The sequence below is a fragment of the Dioscorea cayenensis genome, chromosome 15 (assembly GCF_009730915.1).
Source record: "Dioscorea cayenensis subsp. rotundata cultivar TDr96_F1 chromosome 15, TDr96_F1_v2_PseudoChromosome.rev07_lg8_w22 25.fasta, whole genome shotgun sequence".
NCBI classification, from domain to species: domain Eukaryota; kingdom Viridiplantae; phylum Streptophyta; class Magnoliopsida; order Dioscoreales; family Dioscoreaceae; genus Dioscorea; species Dioscorea cayenensis.
The window spans coordinates 5761334-5776067 of record NC_052485.1 but is presented as its reverse complement, the minus strand read 5'-3'; the positions used below and the strand labels follow the sequence as shown (position 1 = coordinate 5776067).

Here is a 14734-nt window from a genome sequence, read left to right as displayed (position 1 = left end):
CATATTAATTTGGGGAAATGCTTATCATTTCATATTAACCAAAAATGTTGAATAATAGACATGGTATTGTATATTAGACATTTAGCTATTAGTAAATAATTATTTTAAATTTAATTTTCAAATTTACCCTTTTCTTTTCCCATTTCCTTTCTATCCAAACATAAGACATGAATACTGTTTTAACTGTTGTTTATTCCTCATTTCTATTTCCAATGTTTACCAAGTGTTGCCATTAATGATATGATTCCAATTATTTGTTGGCATATACTAATAATTGTACTTTTGATTAATTTCCATATTTTTTTGCTAATGTGCAATGTACTAGATAATATATATATATATATATATATATATAATTGCAAAGAATGTGTTTATTTAGAAAACCGCTTTACTTTATAGATTATTTAGTAACTTATAACCATCGCTCAATAGACTGAGTATTAGTGTGATTAATTCTTATATTAAAAATAAAAAATTCAACTCACTTTTAAAGCATAGTTAAAATTTAAGGTGTGATAAAGTGACTTACTCATATTATAAATAACTAAACTCACAAATAAATGATATTATATTATATTTTTTTATAATATTAATTTTTTAAGTAGATTTAAAGGTTTTACATTATAATTTTAGAATGTTAAAATGCAATTGTGTTTAAACATTTCAAAGTTTGATTTATATCTAAAAGTTAAATTATTTATTTATGCAAACAGTATAGCTTATGTTTTAATATAAACAAAAAATAATTGAACTATTCTTACATACTTTGATTTCTTATAAAACCAAAGTGATCTTTGGTGGGGGGGGGGGAATTACTTATATACCTTTATATAATGCTTTTACATCGTTTGCACAAAAGTAATTGAAAAATTATATTAAAAAAATATATTATTGTTTACTCTCTTCCATTAATTTAGTTTTTGTAAAATATATAAAAAAAATTATATTTTAATAAAATTTGTAAATTGATTTTCAACTATAAAAATATATAATTAAAGAAAAATTTCATTAGAGTATATCTCCAATTATTCATTTTTATGCAAACAATAATTTTGCAAGAGAAATAAATATATATATATATATATATATATATATAAGCTATCATTAAAGCAATAAAACAATAAATAAAAATTATAAAAAGTAACATGCATGTTGAGAAGGAAGAGGATGAGATCATTGCTTTGGTGGTACAAAGGGGAATACAAAGTGGGGCATATAACATTGATAGAAAGATAGAAAATATTAGTAGATTAAACAAGGAACTACTACAACAAGACACACAAATAATGCCAACTTGCTTTCATTCAAATGTTGTCCATTATTATATTGGCAACATTTTAATTACTAGTCTTTGTCATTCAACGAGTTACGGTTCCTTGTCCCAATGAAATTGGTAAGTAAAATGATAAATTAATTTTTAAAATTTGTCCTTTTTATATATAAAACAAAAAATAGTGTGCAAAATCAAACTACCTTTGAAGAAGGTTTACAAGCAAAGAAATAGAGGAAAAGTTAATATCACTTCTATTAGTTTTAGTATTTATTTGTAAAAAATAAAAAAAAAACCTGGAGTGGGAGAAGTGAACGGAAGTGGCGTTTATATAAAAATTAAAAACAAATACAATAAAGTAAAACAAAATAATTTGTATTAAAATTTATGAAAAAATAAGTTTATATATAAAACAATGTATTATAAAATAAGTAAATATTTAAATTATCTGAGCAAATGATTTTGAATTTTAATTTTTATGAATAAAAAAATACATGTTGTGGGCCAATGATTAAGAAAAATGTTTGACTCATAAGTGATCTAATTATTTTGATCTCTGAAATGAAAAAATAGTACACTTTTGGTGGTCAATCAATGTTTGATGTTAGCTCTGCCACTTAATGCTAATTTGATGCTTTGAAAACTAAGTTGATTATGTGTAATTGACGTATCAATTAGAATGCAAATCTCTTGATAGACTTAATAATAAAATTAATGTAAAATATCATTTGGATAGGATGGTAATAATAAAACTCCAAAAATATATATTGTTTTTATAGTTTAGTGATTTAAATGATTTAATTTTATGTTTAAAATTGGAAATAACGGTAATGTTAATTTTGGGACTTGACTGAGAGAATGCATGGGTGTAGTGTTGCTCACTTGCTTGTGATGGAGATCCTTGAGTTTTATGATCTTATAACTTATGCAAATAAAACCATTGGTTTGAGTTGTAAATTGGTTGTTGAGTGTTGATCAATAAAATTATTATTGAATATCTAAGTTTATGAGTTTCTTTTGTTTTCTTTATATGTTCTTGCTGAAAGAGAAAACTACCAATTAATAGGTTAAGTTGCGCTATCACAACTTAATAAATTTGGTTAAGTATTGAAGGTTAACCTTTGTGTCGGTAAGGGGTGTGATAGATACCATAGAGAATTATTGAAGTACTAATTTTTAATCCAATTTTTTTACTAGTCCGTTGGGTAGATATATGTATTTATTAAAGTACTTTTTAAAGTGAAAATCATAATTCTATATACACCATATCAAAACACCAATTTTTACCTTGAAAAGATTTTTTTTTTTTTCAACTCATTTTTCTTTTCTTTTACTAAATTCTCCAATCTTTTCGAAGATGTAGAATATTTTTTTTGGAAAAAAAATTGTTGATCTTTAATGTAGTAGGAGAAAAAGATTTAAAAAAATAGGAATATGCAAGTAAATATGCCCGCGCACACACATATATATATATATATATATATATATATATATATATATATAAGATTTACAACAACTCTATATTTTATTGTCAATTAACAAGAAATTTCATAAGTCAAGAGATTTTCGTCAACAAATTCAATATCTAGATATTGCTATGTAATTGTTCATGATGTCAGGGGTATTTATGAAAAAAAAGAAATATGAATATTAAATAAATTTGGGAAAATCATACCCATAGAGCTCTCCATTGTTAACATATAAGTTAATTAATTAATTAATAATAATTATTATTATTATGGCGACCAAGTTGGAAGGTTGGCGGTTTAAAGGGTTCAATATTTTGATATGAATAGTGAATACACAGCTCTCAATTAGTAATTATAATTTAAAACTATTATTATCAACAAACAAAACCCGATGCATTTCAATTTTCAAATAATGTTATACAATTTTGTTTCTACATATTATTTATTACTCCTTTTTTTTTTTTGGTTTATAAAACTCCAATTTCACCATCCTTTGAAAAATTTTCTTTGAATTGCTCAAATTTTCACTCAGTGAATATCAATTAAAATAAAACACTTAAAAATTAATTAGTATTAAATTTTTTTGGTCTATGGCCACATTAATTTCATGGAACCCACAAATACTGAGAGCCCAAATTTAAATTCAAAATTAATTACTTAAGTGATCCAAAATTTAATCATAGTATTTAAATTTTATTTTATAAAAATAAATTAAATATTTATTTAATAATTAAATCTCCTTCAAAAAGAAATTCCCCAATTTAAAATAGTAATAATCTCAAGGGTTCTTCATAAAAACCCCAAAAAATAACCCTAAAAATAAAAAAAAAAACCTTATATAAGTGTTTTTTTTTTTTACAAAGACGATAAATACAAAATCAAAAGACATACGAGGTGCACCAATAATGGTTTAAATGAACTCTGAGAGATAAATCCCATGTTATGCAATTCTGGGGGGAGAGAATAGAATGTATTTTTCAAACAGAACTCCCACAGGGAACCTAAGACAATACAAGTTGAGAAGCTTAAACTCGCACAACATGGTAGTTATTAGTTGGGTTATGCTGCAGTTTCTAAATTTATTTATTTATATATATATATAAAATATCTATATAATTAAAAATTCAATGAGGTGGTAAAAGAAGGGCAGCATGTGGGTGGGTATTTGAATCACGCCTTCTCACAACCCAAAGCCCTCTCTTTTCCCCAAACCCCAACTCCAATCCTTCCCCCTTTTGTGGCGGCTGCCTCGCCCCTTCCTTCCCCTCTCTCTCCCTCTCTTCTAGGGTTTTTCTCTCTCCTCTCCGTCTCCATTCCTATTTGCGCTTCGTTATCTCTTCGTAGTCTCCGATCGACCTTGCCTGATCCATCATCATGGCGGCTGTTGCCCCTGCTGCTGACCGTATCCTTATTATTAGCTCCTTTGCCCTAGGGTTTTGGGTTTTTGTTGAAATTTTTTCTTTTTAAGGGTTTTGTTTCCTTGATCTGTGTTTTTTGTGTGTTTCGATTGAGTTATGCTGGTTTGATTTGTTTTCAATGTGTTTTTTTGTGTCTCCTACTGGGTTCTGTTAGGGTTTTCTTTTTGTTCTGTAAATTGGGATCTCGATTTTTAGCTGAAGGGGTTTGTTTGTTGATATTTCGTGTTAGGGTTTTGGGTTTCAAGATAGGGTTTTGGTTCGCTGGGTTTGATATTTGGTATTGGATGATGAATTAAGTGGTTTTGCTTTTTTTCTCTTGATGTGTGGATCTGGGTTTAAGTGCGGCTTTGTGAGATTGAGGATGTTTTTTTTTTTATTTGTTGTTGAATTTTTGAGCTGTGCTGAGATTTCTTGACACAATTCGCAGCTGTATTTTTTTGTTGAATTCTTTGCGGGAACTCTGTTTTTCGTGTTGATGGGTTGTCTCCTTGACTGTTTGATTCACAGAAGCTACAGATTTGTTGCAGAAGCTGTCATTAGATTCCAAGAAGAAGACTCATGATGCGCCTGAAGTTACCAAGAAGGTTCTCTCTTTTGTTCATGGAGTAGTATCTTGTACAGTAGTAGTTTAAAACTCAATACTTTATAGCTAAGCTTGTAAGGTGATTGGTTGGAATTTGGTTTAGCAGGCTAGTGCTGATGGCGGGGAAGTGACCAGCGTGCAAATTCCATCCGGTGAACGGTCTGTGACTCCTCTGCTTCAGGATTGCGTGGATCAGAGCATGTGGTATCCTTCAGCGTATTATTATGGAGGTGAGGTTGCCGTGTACTCTTGGGTTTTATTGGGATCTGTCTATAGGTGTGGTATCTTTTTATTGCTTGCGTGGTGAATAGTGACAAGTGTAAACATGGGTATGGTTACTGGCATGTGGTGTTTTTTGTTTGGATTTATTACTGTGCACTATGTTGAATACACGGGGTGTAGTGGTGTACATCCATGTACCTGTATACTTGACTTACCTGACATCCGATTGAGTCAATTGGTGGTTATCTGATTTAGTTTGAGCGCCTGAGTGTTTGCTGAAGCCTCAGCGATTCAAGTGCTTTGATATTGTTTTGTTGTTTTCTGGTCGTTTTATGCTATTCACTTGCCACAGTATTAACTTAATTTTAATTATCATTCAGGTTATGAAGGTTTAATAAATGAGTGGGAGGATTACCCTAGATATGTCAATCCTGATGGGGTGGAGGTGCCGCCTCCTGTAAGTGTTTTCTTTTCCTCCTCTATCAATGATGAAATTTTGTTGTAAGAGTTGCTCAGTGTTAAGGCACCTGTTGGGACTGGGTGACCTTTGTTTATGTTTTTGAAAATACAGATGCAAAATTTAGATGCAGAGAGGGGATTTTTAAGTGAATTCTTTTGCATACAGATGAATCATTCTTCTAATGTTTGCTTTCAATCTTGTCAGGGAGTCTATGGGGATATGTATCAACATGGTTATGGATATCCTTCTTATGGGCCATATCCTTCTCCTGGCTCCCCGGTTCCAACTATGGGGCATGATGGCCAACTGTATGGTCCCCCGCATTACCAGTATACAGCTCAGTACTATCAGCCACCCACACCTCCGCCAACTACTGGTGCTCCCAACAAACCTGCAACTTCTCAAGGGGGTGTTTCTACTACAGTTGCCACTGAAAAACCTGCGGCCACTGTGGATACTAGTAAAGGGAACTCAAACGGAATTGCCAATGGGAAATCAAATGGCCACATTTCTTCTGGTCAGCCTCGTCCAAACCACCAAAATTCGTCACTACCATCAAATGGTTCTTATGGTCGAGGAATTCTACCAGGTGGTCTTCCTTCTGGTTACCAGGATCCACGTTTTGGCTTTGATGGGATGCGATCACCTATCCCATGGTATGATTGCCCTGCATTCACAGATGGGCAGCAAAGAACACCCACAACCAGCTCTGCACCTTCTGCAGTTTCTCATGTTGCTAACAATCCCTCAGGAAGAAATCAGATTCTTCATCCCCTTCCTCATCTTATGGTTGGTATTTCTACGCCTCTTACATATTTTTATAACAAGAGAATTGTTTGTCTTCTCAAAATGGTATTTTTTGGTTGTTGTGTTAGTTGATTGGTATGCTATGCCAGTTGGGTTGGGGTTGATTTATTTATCTACTCACAAAGAAACTTTCTTCTTTTCTCGGTGTTATTTTCGTTTTTATCATTTTGTGTTTTAGTTGAAACACTTGAACTAGGAATAGTGGCTGACACCGCAGATTGGAATTGCTTGATTTTTCTTTCAGGGTTTGCATACACCAAGACCAGCATCTGGCATGGGACCTGCAGCTCCTGGGTTTGTGAATAGGATGTACACCAGCAATAGAATTTACGGTCAGTATGGTCAATGCGGAACTGCATTTAGGACAGGCCTGGGCTTTGGATCTAATGGCTATGATTACAGAATGAATGGCCGGTGGGGTTCTGTTACAGATAACAAGTACAAACCACGAGGTCGAGGCAATGGTTTTTATGGGTATGGCAGTGAGAATTTGGATGGGCTGAGTGAGCTGAACAGGGGGCCAAGGGGTGGCCGTTTAAAAAATACTAAGGGGTTTGGACCCAATATCACTATCGCAGTGAAGGGACAAAACCTTTCTACAAATGGAAATGTTGAAGAAGCAAGTGCAGCACCTGCTAGGGATCATTACAACCGTGATGATTTCCCTGAAAAATACTCTGATGCCAAGTGTTTTGTTATCAAGTCTTATAGTGAGGATGATATTCATAAGAGTGTTAAGTACAGTGTTTGGGCTAGCACACCCAATGGAAATAAGAAATTAGATGCAGCTTACCAGGAAGCTCAAAAGGTTGCAGATGGGTGTCCTGTATTTTTGTTCTTCTCTGTAAGTAAAGCTTAAAGTTCTTGCAAGCAGTTGCATCCTTTTCTGCTCATGGTTGGTTTACTAAACCTACCAAATTATTTAGGTAAACACAAGTGGACAATTTGTCGGGATTGCTGAGATGGCTGGTCCAGTTGATTTCAACAAAACCGTCGACTACTGGCAGCAGGACAAATGGAATGGTTGTTTCCCAGTCAAGTGGCACATTGTGAAGGACGTACCAAACAGCATCCTCAAGCACATCACACTTGAGAACAATGATAACAAACCAGTGACAAACAGTAGAGACACACAGGAGGTCACAACTTTGTGCTGCTAGTTTGTGATCTACTCCTATGATTTGGCGTGTGCTTGAGTATTGAAATCTTTTTGTTTTTGTTTTGCAGGTGAAGCTTGAGCAGGGTATTCAGATGCTTAAGATATTTAAGGAACATGTCAGCAAGACCTCCATTTTGGATGATTTTGCCTTCTATGAGACACGGCAGAAGGCTATGCAAGAGAAGAACTTGAAAATCCAACAAATTCATAAGCAGGCATGTTTAGTCTCTTTAACCTTCTGAATAAGTATCTTTTCTTTTCTGTCTAATCTTTAAATTGGGAACTATTTGGTAAGTTTAGATTTTTGATTGAAGGCTACACTGAAAATGTTTGTTCAGAGGCCGTATAAATGGTGATACCATGGTTTATAATCTCACATATAAGAATTGGAATGGAACAAGGTATCTTTTATGTGCTTCATTTAAATGTCCATCTTTTGCTGTGGTTGCAGGTTTCAAATGTGAAAGCAGCTGATGCAGCTGAAGAGAAAGAAAAGATTGCTGCAAATGGAAAGCCCAGGTTGCAGAAGCCTCTTGAAGTTGTTTCACTTTTAAAGAAGGAAGCTGTACAAAGCGGACAAGGAGAGCAGAAGCCTCCTGAGGAAAATGGTGTTGCTGGTGATGTTCTGAAGGCTTCCAAATCAGTTACAGAGAAGCATGTCGTTGCCAATGGTGTAGCCAATACTTGTTAGCAGCAAGAAGCCACCCCTACTGAACTGCAGCCTGTAATTTGGTCATTTGTTCTATCAGCGCATCTCACAGGTTTTTGACATTTCATTGATCAGCACGCCGAAGGCAGTCGAGACTCTCAGCATGCTATTGTAGTAGGGGCTGATATCTGAGTCACAATTGTAACCTTTGAAGGGAGAGGTTGGCCAGGGTCCTTATTTTTCATAGTGTTCCATATGATTTGGTTGGGTATCTGTATCCTTTTTTCTGTTTTGTTTGTTACTTCTGGGTAGTAATTCTGGTGAGTTTTAAGGTGTATAAGTAATGGAGGCTATTATTAACCTGTCCCCATAAAGCTTGAAACATGGGTTGTTCTGGCTTTAAAATCTGTAAGAGCTTGCTTATTTTAATTTCATAGTTTGCACAAGTTTTATGCTTTTGTGGTATAAGATTGGGTTTCTTTTCTCTTTTGTATGAATCATTTCTGCAGGGGCGGTTATGTTTTGCTGCTATTTACTGTTGAAGGTTGAAGCTAAATGATTGATAATGATTTTTGTTCATGTGTTGTTGATGCTCAGGCTCAGTGAGGCAGAGACTCATTGGCATCATTCTTTGTTTTGTTCAAGAGTTTTGTGATTATGTTTTTGTGCTTTCATTTAGGGTGTTGATCAGAGATTGTTGATTATGTAGTTATAAACATAAGCTGCTTAATGGAGATATTCCTTCTCTAATTTCTTTGCTAAGAGTTCAAATCAGAACTTCTCATTATTGCATATGATTGTTTTCAAATTTCAATTCTCTCTCTCTCTCTCTAGACTTCTTTTGTAAATATTTAGTTCTAAATTTTTTTATTTTGCATTTATTTATGATCACAGGAATTAAAATACCTCTCATTCAGAAAATAGATTTTTGTTTCACCATTGTGAACTATTGAAATAAAAACTTTCAATGTAAAACAATATGATATATGGACTTTTAAATTATAAAATTCAACAAATTGACATACTTCAGGACTTAAAAGAAAAAAATGCTATTCACTTTGAAAATAAAAAAATTTTTACATACAACATTGTATGTCACTGTAAATAGTTGGAAAACCAGAAAACCAATAACAATATCAGTGAACCTGTTTAATTACTATATTCAGAAAAATTCCATCATGTATGTCAGTTGTTAGATGTAAAAGTAATAGTCTTGATATTGGATGTATAAAAAACTTTGTATGTACTGAACCAATTAATGAAGCACTTCCATTATACTGCATTCAACATTTTTAATTATTCTGGATATATAGTGGATTTAACATATAGATTGAGATGATCTAATGTGCAGCTACATCTACACACACACACACAGTACCAAGTGCAGTAAATTCACCAAATATATCATATATATGTAGTCATATATATTTCAATTGTGTATCATTCACTTGAACCTCAACCATAAAAGAAAGGGAATTAAATTCTTCATTGGGCTCTCTCACCTACATTTTCATTTTTAACCCATTCAATTCTCTATTAATTTCAATGAAGTATTTCTACAATTCTTTAGCTTCTTTAAGCCTTGCAAGTTGCACCTGTAAAATGAAATTTTAAATTTGACAAAAGTCAAAAGTTCATATACCCTACAATTCATCTGACATGATCATACACATTCAATTTTGGGAAAATATAAGTTGAAACATGTTTAAAGCACTTATGTATCTTGATCTTATACTGAATTCAGTTAATAAATATTAATCTCATTAACATTTTCTCATGTATATATATTAATAACTATAGTTATTAATAATTACCTAGAGGAAGGATACATATAAATGTGCAAGCTCAGGCTCACTAAGGAAATGAGAAAATCCAGGTAGTTGTGTTGTGATACTCCAAACATTTGCATAGATTTGTGATTGTTTTTTGTTTTAAAACCATATTTGTTTGTTGCAGGTGATGTGACATCCGTAAATTCTTTCATAAATTAAGAAGATGAAAATGACTTAATTTATGAAGAATCTATGGATGTCACACCACCTGCAACAAAAAAAATCTGGTTTTAAAACAACATGTCAAGAAGATGAAAATGAGTCATCTTTACTTTGATGATTACTCCTCCTGCCATTGTTGAAGATGGAGAGCTCCAAATCCAAAGATAAAGAAAGAGAGAAAGAGAGATGGTGTGAGAAAGGCAGGAGGAGGGATGTGGTCTAATATTGTATATATAGATGTGGAGGGTGTAAATTTTGTGAACATTTTTAAATTTTATTTTGTAATATATATATATATATATATATATATCTTTATGTTTGATCAAGTTTGTGTTTGAGAAAAAAGAATCATGTCTCTTTTCTTTTGTTATAAAGTTAAAATGTCTATTTTTTAATAAACCTAATGTCTTTTTTTTAATAAATTTATGATTTATTCACTTTATTCAAAAAAAAAAAAGTTAAAATGTTTAAACAAAAGGAGGTGAAGTAAGTATGCCTCTTTTATTTTATAACTCAATACTTATTTTGATAAAGTTAATTTTTTTAATAAAAGAAGGTGAAGCATAAGAGAAATATGTCTTTTTTTTTGTTAATAGTATTTAAAATAAATAAATAAGCCACATTTATTAAATAAAATTATTTTTTTATAAAACTAAATGTTTGAACAAAAGAAGGTGAATCATATGAGAAGCATGTTACTTTTATTTTGTAATTAATATATTTTTTTTATAAAGTTAAATACCTTAACAAGAGAAGTGAAGCATAAGAGAAGCATCATGTCTCTTTTGTTTTTGTAGTTAAGACTAATTTTTTATATATAAAATTGAATGCTTAAATAAAAGAAAGTGAAGCATACAAACAGCATATATGTCTCTTTTATTTTTTATAAAGGTTGAATGAATATACAAGAGCTAGTGACTACTCGGTCTTGTGAAAAAAAGATTGTTGAAAAATCACATTCCACTCACATTCAAAACAACACCATAACAATAACCATCACAGAGAATTATCACTCAACTGTGCTGTAAATTCATCATATATATATATATATATAAATTAAATCTTTTATTGAAACCTCAAATATGAAGCAAAGAAAACAAAGAAAACTTGAACAAGTTCATATATACATATACATAAGTATATGTCTATATATATTAACCCAGGAGAGATATACATAGGAAGTGACTCAAAACTAGTTCAACTACTAAATTAATAACCAACTATATGTAAAAACTACTTATATCCAAGAACATGATAGTTTCAGTTTATCATCAAAGAAGAAGATCACACGGAAATAGACCTGCCGCCATTGCCCATCTCTAGATCGCCCACATGAACTTCATTATCAGCAATGAACTTCCCCCAAAACCAATGTTTCTTCCACACAAGGACCATCTCCTCAATAGGCATGTTCTTAGTTTCCGGTAAGAAATAATAAATGAAGATAGTCATAATCATCACCCATCCAGAAAAAAAATAGAAGAGACCAAATTTCATGTGGCAAAGCATGGAGAGAAACACTTGTGCGATGAGGAAAGTAAAAAGCATGTTCACAGAGACATTGATACTTTGTCCAGCAGACCGGATTTCTAAAGGCAATATCTCACTAGGGACTAGCCACCCAAGAGGTCCCCAAGACCATGCAAAGCCTGCAACATAGATGCATATGAATAGCACCACAAAGCTTGCATAAGTTTTGGACAAATGTCCTTCTCCACTTATCCCAAATTTGGCAGCAAGTAGTGTTCCAACAATAATCTGCAATGCAAAAAATTAGACATAAATGTCAAATAACATATATATATATATATAATATGTGTCTACATAGAATTGAGCTATATATATATATATATATATATATATATATGTAAAGTGTTTCATGAAAGAGCTCTATATATGTATGACATACTTGACAGATGGTCATTTGAATTCCACCCTCCAAGAAGAGAAGCCTTCTACCATACTTGTCAACAGAAAAGATGGAAACAAAGGTAGCAAAGACATTGACAACACCAGAAATAACTGCAGACATAAGAGAAGCATTGTCTCCAAAGCCAATTGTCTTGAAAAGCACAGGTGCATAAAACATGATAACATTAATGCCTGTCAACTGCTGGAAAAAAGGGATGAGGATGACCATAGTGAGTTGGGCCCTATACTTCCTTTGGATGATGTTCTTCCATGGGTGTTTCACAGCCTTGGACTCCTCACTAGCAACGACGAGATCATTGTACTCTATAGTCACGTCATCAGTGCCACGAATACGGCGAAGCATGTTCATAGCCTTCTCATCATGACCGCGCTCAATAAGTGAGTTAGGAGTATCAGGGAGGAACAAAGAACCTATAGTGATAATCGCTGCAGGGACAGCAGCAAGAGCAAGGCTGATTCTCCAGCCCCACCCTCCACTGATTTTTGCAGTTCCATAGTTGATGAGGTTGGCAACAAGAATGCCAATAGTGATCATCAATTGGAATCCCATGTTGAGCAAACCACGTCGGCGCGCCGGGGCCATTTCAGAGAGATATAGTGGAACAGACTGTCATTGTATTGCAATTTCGACATTAGTTAATTCACTCATCACAAATATATAATACAAGCAAATCATTACATTATACATCTTACATATGAGCATAGAAATATAACATTAGAATCTTCTTAACAATAATATAGGCCAATATGTTTCATAAAAATTCTCTCATCAAATTACAGCACAGTAATAATATTATTCAACATATGATCCTTGGTTTACGTATCTCACTACTAAATATTCAAAAGAAATTGACTGTCAAAGTTATATATATATATATATATATATATAAACTGTTTGGTGGATTTAACCAACAACATACTTCATAGAACTTAACAGACAATTTGAAAGAGAGAAACCAAATATATATATAACAAATAAAACAGAAAACAAAACCTAGTACTGTTATATAAGAAAACCAAAATAATTGTATGCTAGAAAAAGGTTTTTCTTTTACTATGATATGTATATATGTATTTTTTTTTAAAAAAAAAAACCACACACGCAGACAAGGGCAAAGAGATCAAAGAAGAGAGAAGACTCATAAAAAGAAAGAAGAAAGGAAGAGAAGCTTCACCTGATTGGCAAAACCAACACCAATTCCAAGTAAGATACGGCCAATGATGAGCATGGCGATGTTCTTGGCAGCGCCATTGATGGCAGAACCAACCAAGAAGACGACACCACCACCAAGCATGGACCACTTCCTTCCAAACACCCTAGTGACTGTACTAGCGAAGAAAGAAGCTATCAACGCAGCCAGATAGAGCGAAGAAGTGAAACTAGTAAGCACCTGAGAATCAAACTTGCAGTACTGGTTGGTGCTATGACTTGCCAGCTCCTTGCTGTAAACTGATGGGAAAAACTTCTTCAGAAACGAATCCATTGATGTCACACCACCTGCAACAAATCAACACATCCAGTTTTAAAACAAAACCAATCACAAATCCATGAAACTAAAAAAGAATTGGATTAATTTTGATGAAGCTAGGCCTTCATGTACCTGAGATGCCAATGTCATAACCAAAGATGAGGCCTCCGGTTGCGGCCACAAGACAGGTCAAGAAGACAAAGAGAGTCATGTTTCCGGGGTAGTCTTTTGCCCCGGCCGTGTTGATGATTGCTCCTCCTGCCATTGATGAACGTCAAGAGCTCCAAATCAGAAGATAGAAGGGAACAAGCTAGAGAACGAGATGTATAGTAAGGGAAGGAGGGGAGGAGGTCTATATATAGAGAAAGGATTACTAGGAAGGTGAAAACTTAAGGATATATCCAAACAAGGATATATTTCAAATTACATTAATTTTTTCTGCAGATAAGATAAAATGTTTGGTTGATTTTGAAATAAATTCGAAATTACACTTTTGTTTTCGGTGTGATTTTATCTTGTGATTAATATTCTTGATCTTTCCCAAAGGACGTGGGATCCAAATGATCTTTAGTAAGCATGCTCCTAACCAAAGTCGGAATTTTTTTTTAGTAAAAATCGAACCCATTTTTAATATTTTTTAGATAATTAATATAAATTTGAGTTGGTTTTCTTTTTCTTAGTAAAAGTCGAAGCCTTTGTTAATATTTTTTAGATAAATATAAATTTAAGTTGGTTTTATGACTAATAAAAATATAGTTAACTATTTGTTCTGTAGTTGACAGTAGTAGATAGTCTATGTAAGATGTTTGTTTTAGAAAGAATCCAAACTCAAATTTAAAATTCATATAAAATGAGGCCAGATATTGAGGTATTAATTTTACACACATCCTTTATCAACAGTGATTTTTATTGCGTATTTGTAAAATAAAAATAAAAAACTTAAGAGAGTGTGATTTTGTGTTTTTAATGTCTAGTTTACTCGAATTATAACTTAGGGTTCAAAAACTAGGTCTAGGCCTGGGTGGATCTAAAAAGGGGCAAGCGGGTGCTTGAGCAGTGAGCACCCCCTTGTTAGGGATGTAAATGGGACGAGAAATTCCCGTTCTCCATAGGGATGTTTTAGACTTTTAGTAATACAGATAAAATTAAAATTAGATAAAATAAGCTATTTATCAACTTGAAAGATATAATATTTTTTTAAAAAATTAATTTTATTATATATTATGTGATAAAATAATAAAAATTAGTTTAAAATAATATAATTTAGTATTATGTTATAAATATTTTAATATTATTAAAATA

General features: G+C 32.6%; 2 protein-coding genes across 3 annotated transcripts; one reads left to right on the top strand and one right to left on the bottom strand.

Moving 5' to 3' along the window:
* Nucleotides 1-3957: 3957 nt before the first annotated feature.
* LOC120277059 (YTH domain-containing protein ECT4-like) lies at nucleotides 3958-8502 on the top strand. 2 transcript variants are annotated; one of them, XM_039283806.1, is made up of 9 exons: nucleotides 3958-4141; nucleotides 4665-4741; nucleotides 4844-4970; nucleotides 5343-5419; nucleotides 5627-6211; nucleotides 6474-7073; nucleotides 7156-7368; nucleotides 7457-7603; nucleotides 7840-8502. In XM_039283806.1, the coding sequence occupies exons 1-9, from the start codon at nucleotides 4114-4116 to the stop codon at nucleotides 8077-8079; spliced, it is 2094 nt and encodes a 697-aa protein (XP_039139740.1). In that variant the 5' UTR covers nucleotides 3958-4113; the 3' UTR covers nucleotides 8080-8502. The 2 variants fall into 2 exon arrangements, with proteins under 2 accessions (XP_039139740.1, XP_039139741.1); XM_039283807.1 differs by having other exon boundaries at nucleotides 3959-4141; nucleotides 4847-4970.
* A 2763-nt stretch (nucleotides 8503-11265) lies between these two features.
* On the bottom strand, nucleotides 11266-13697 carry LOC120277859 (sugar transport protein MST3-like). Its single transcript, XM_039284701.1, has 4 exons — nucleotides 13565-13697; nucleotides 13139-13461; nucleotides 11941-12570; nucleotides 11266-11789 (listed from the first exon to the last, which is right to left on the bottom strand). The coding sequence occupies exons 1-4, from the start codon at nucleotides 13695-13697 to the stop codon at nucleotides 11316-11318; spliced, it is 1560 nt and encodes a 519-aa protein (XP_039140635.1). The 3' UTR covers nucleotides 11266-11315.
* Between the last annotated feature and the right edge of the window lie 1037 nt (nucleotides 13698-14734).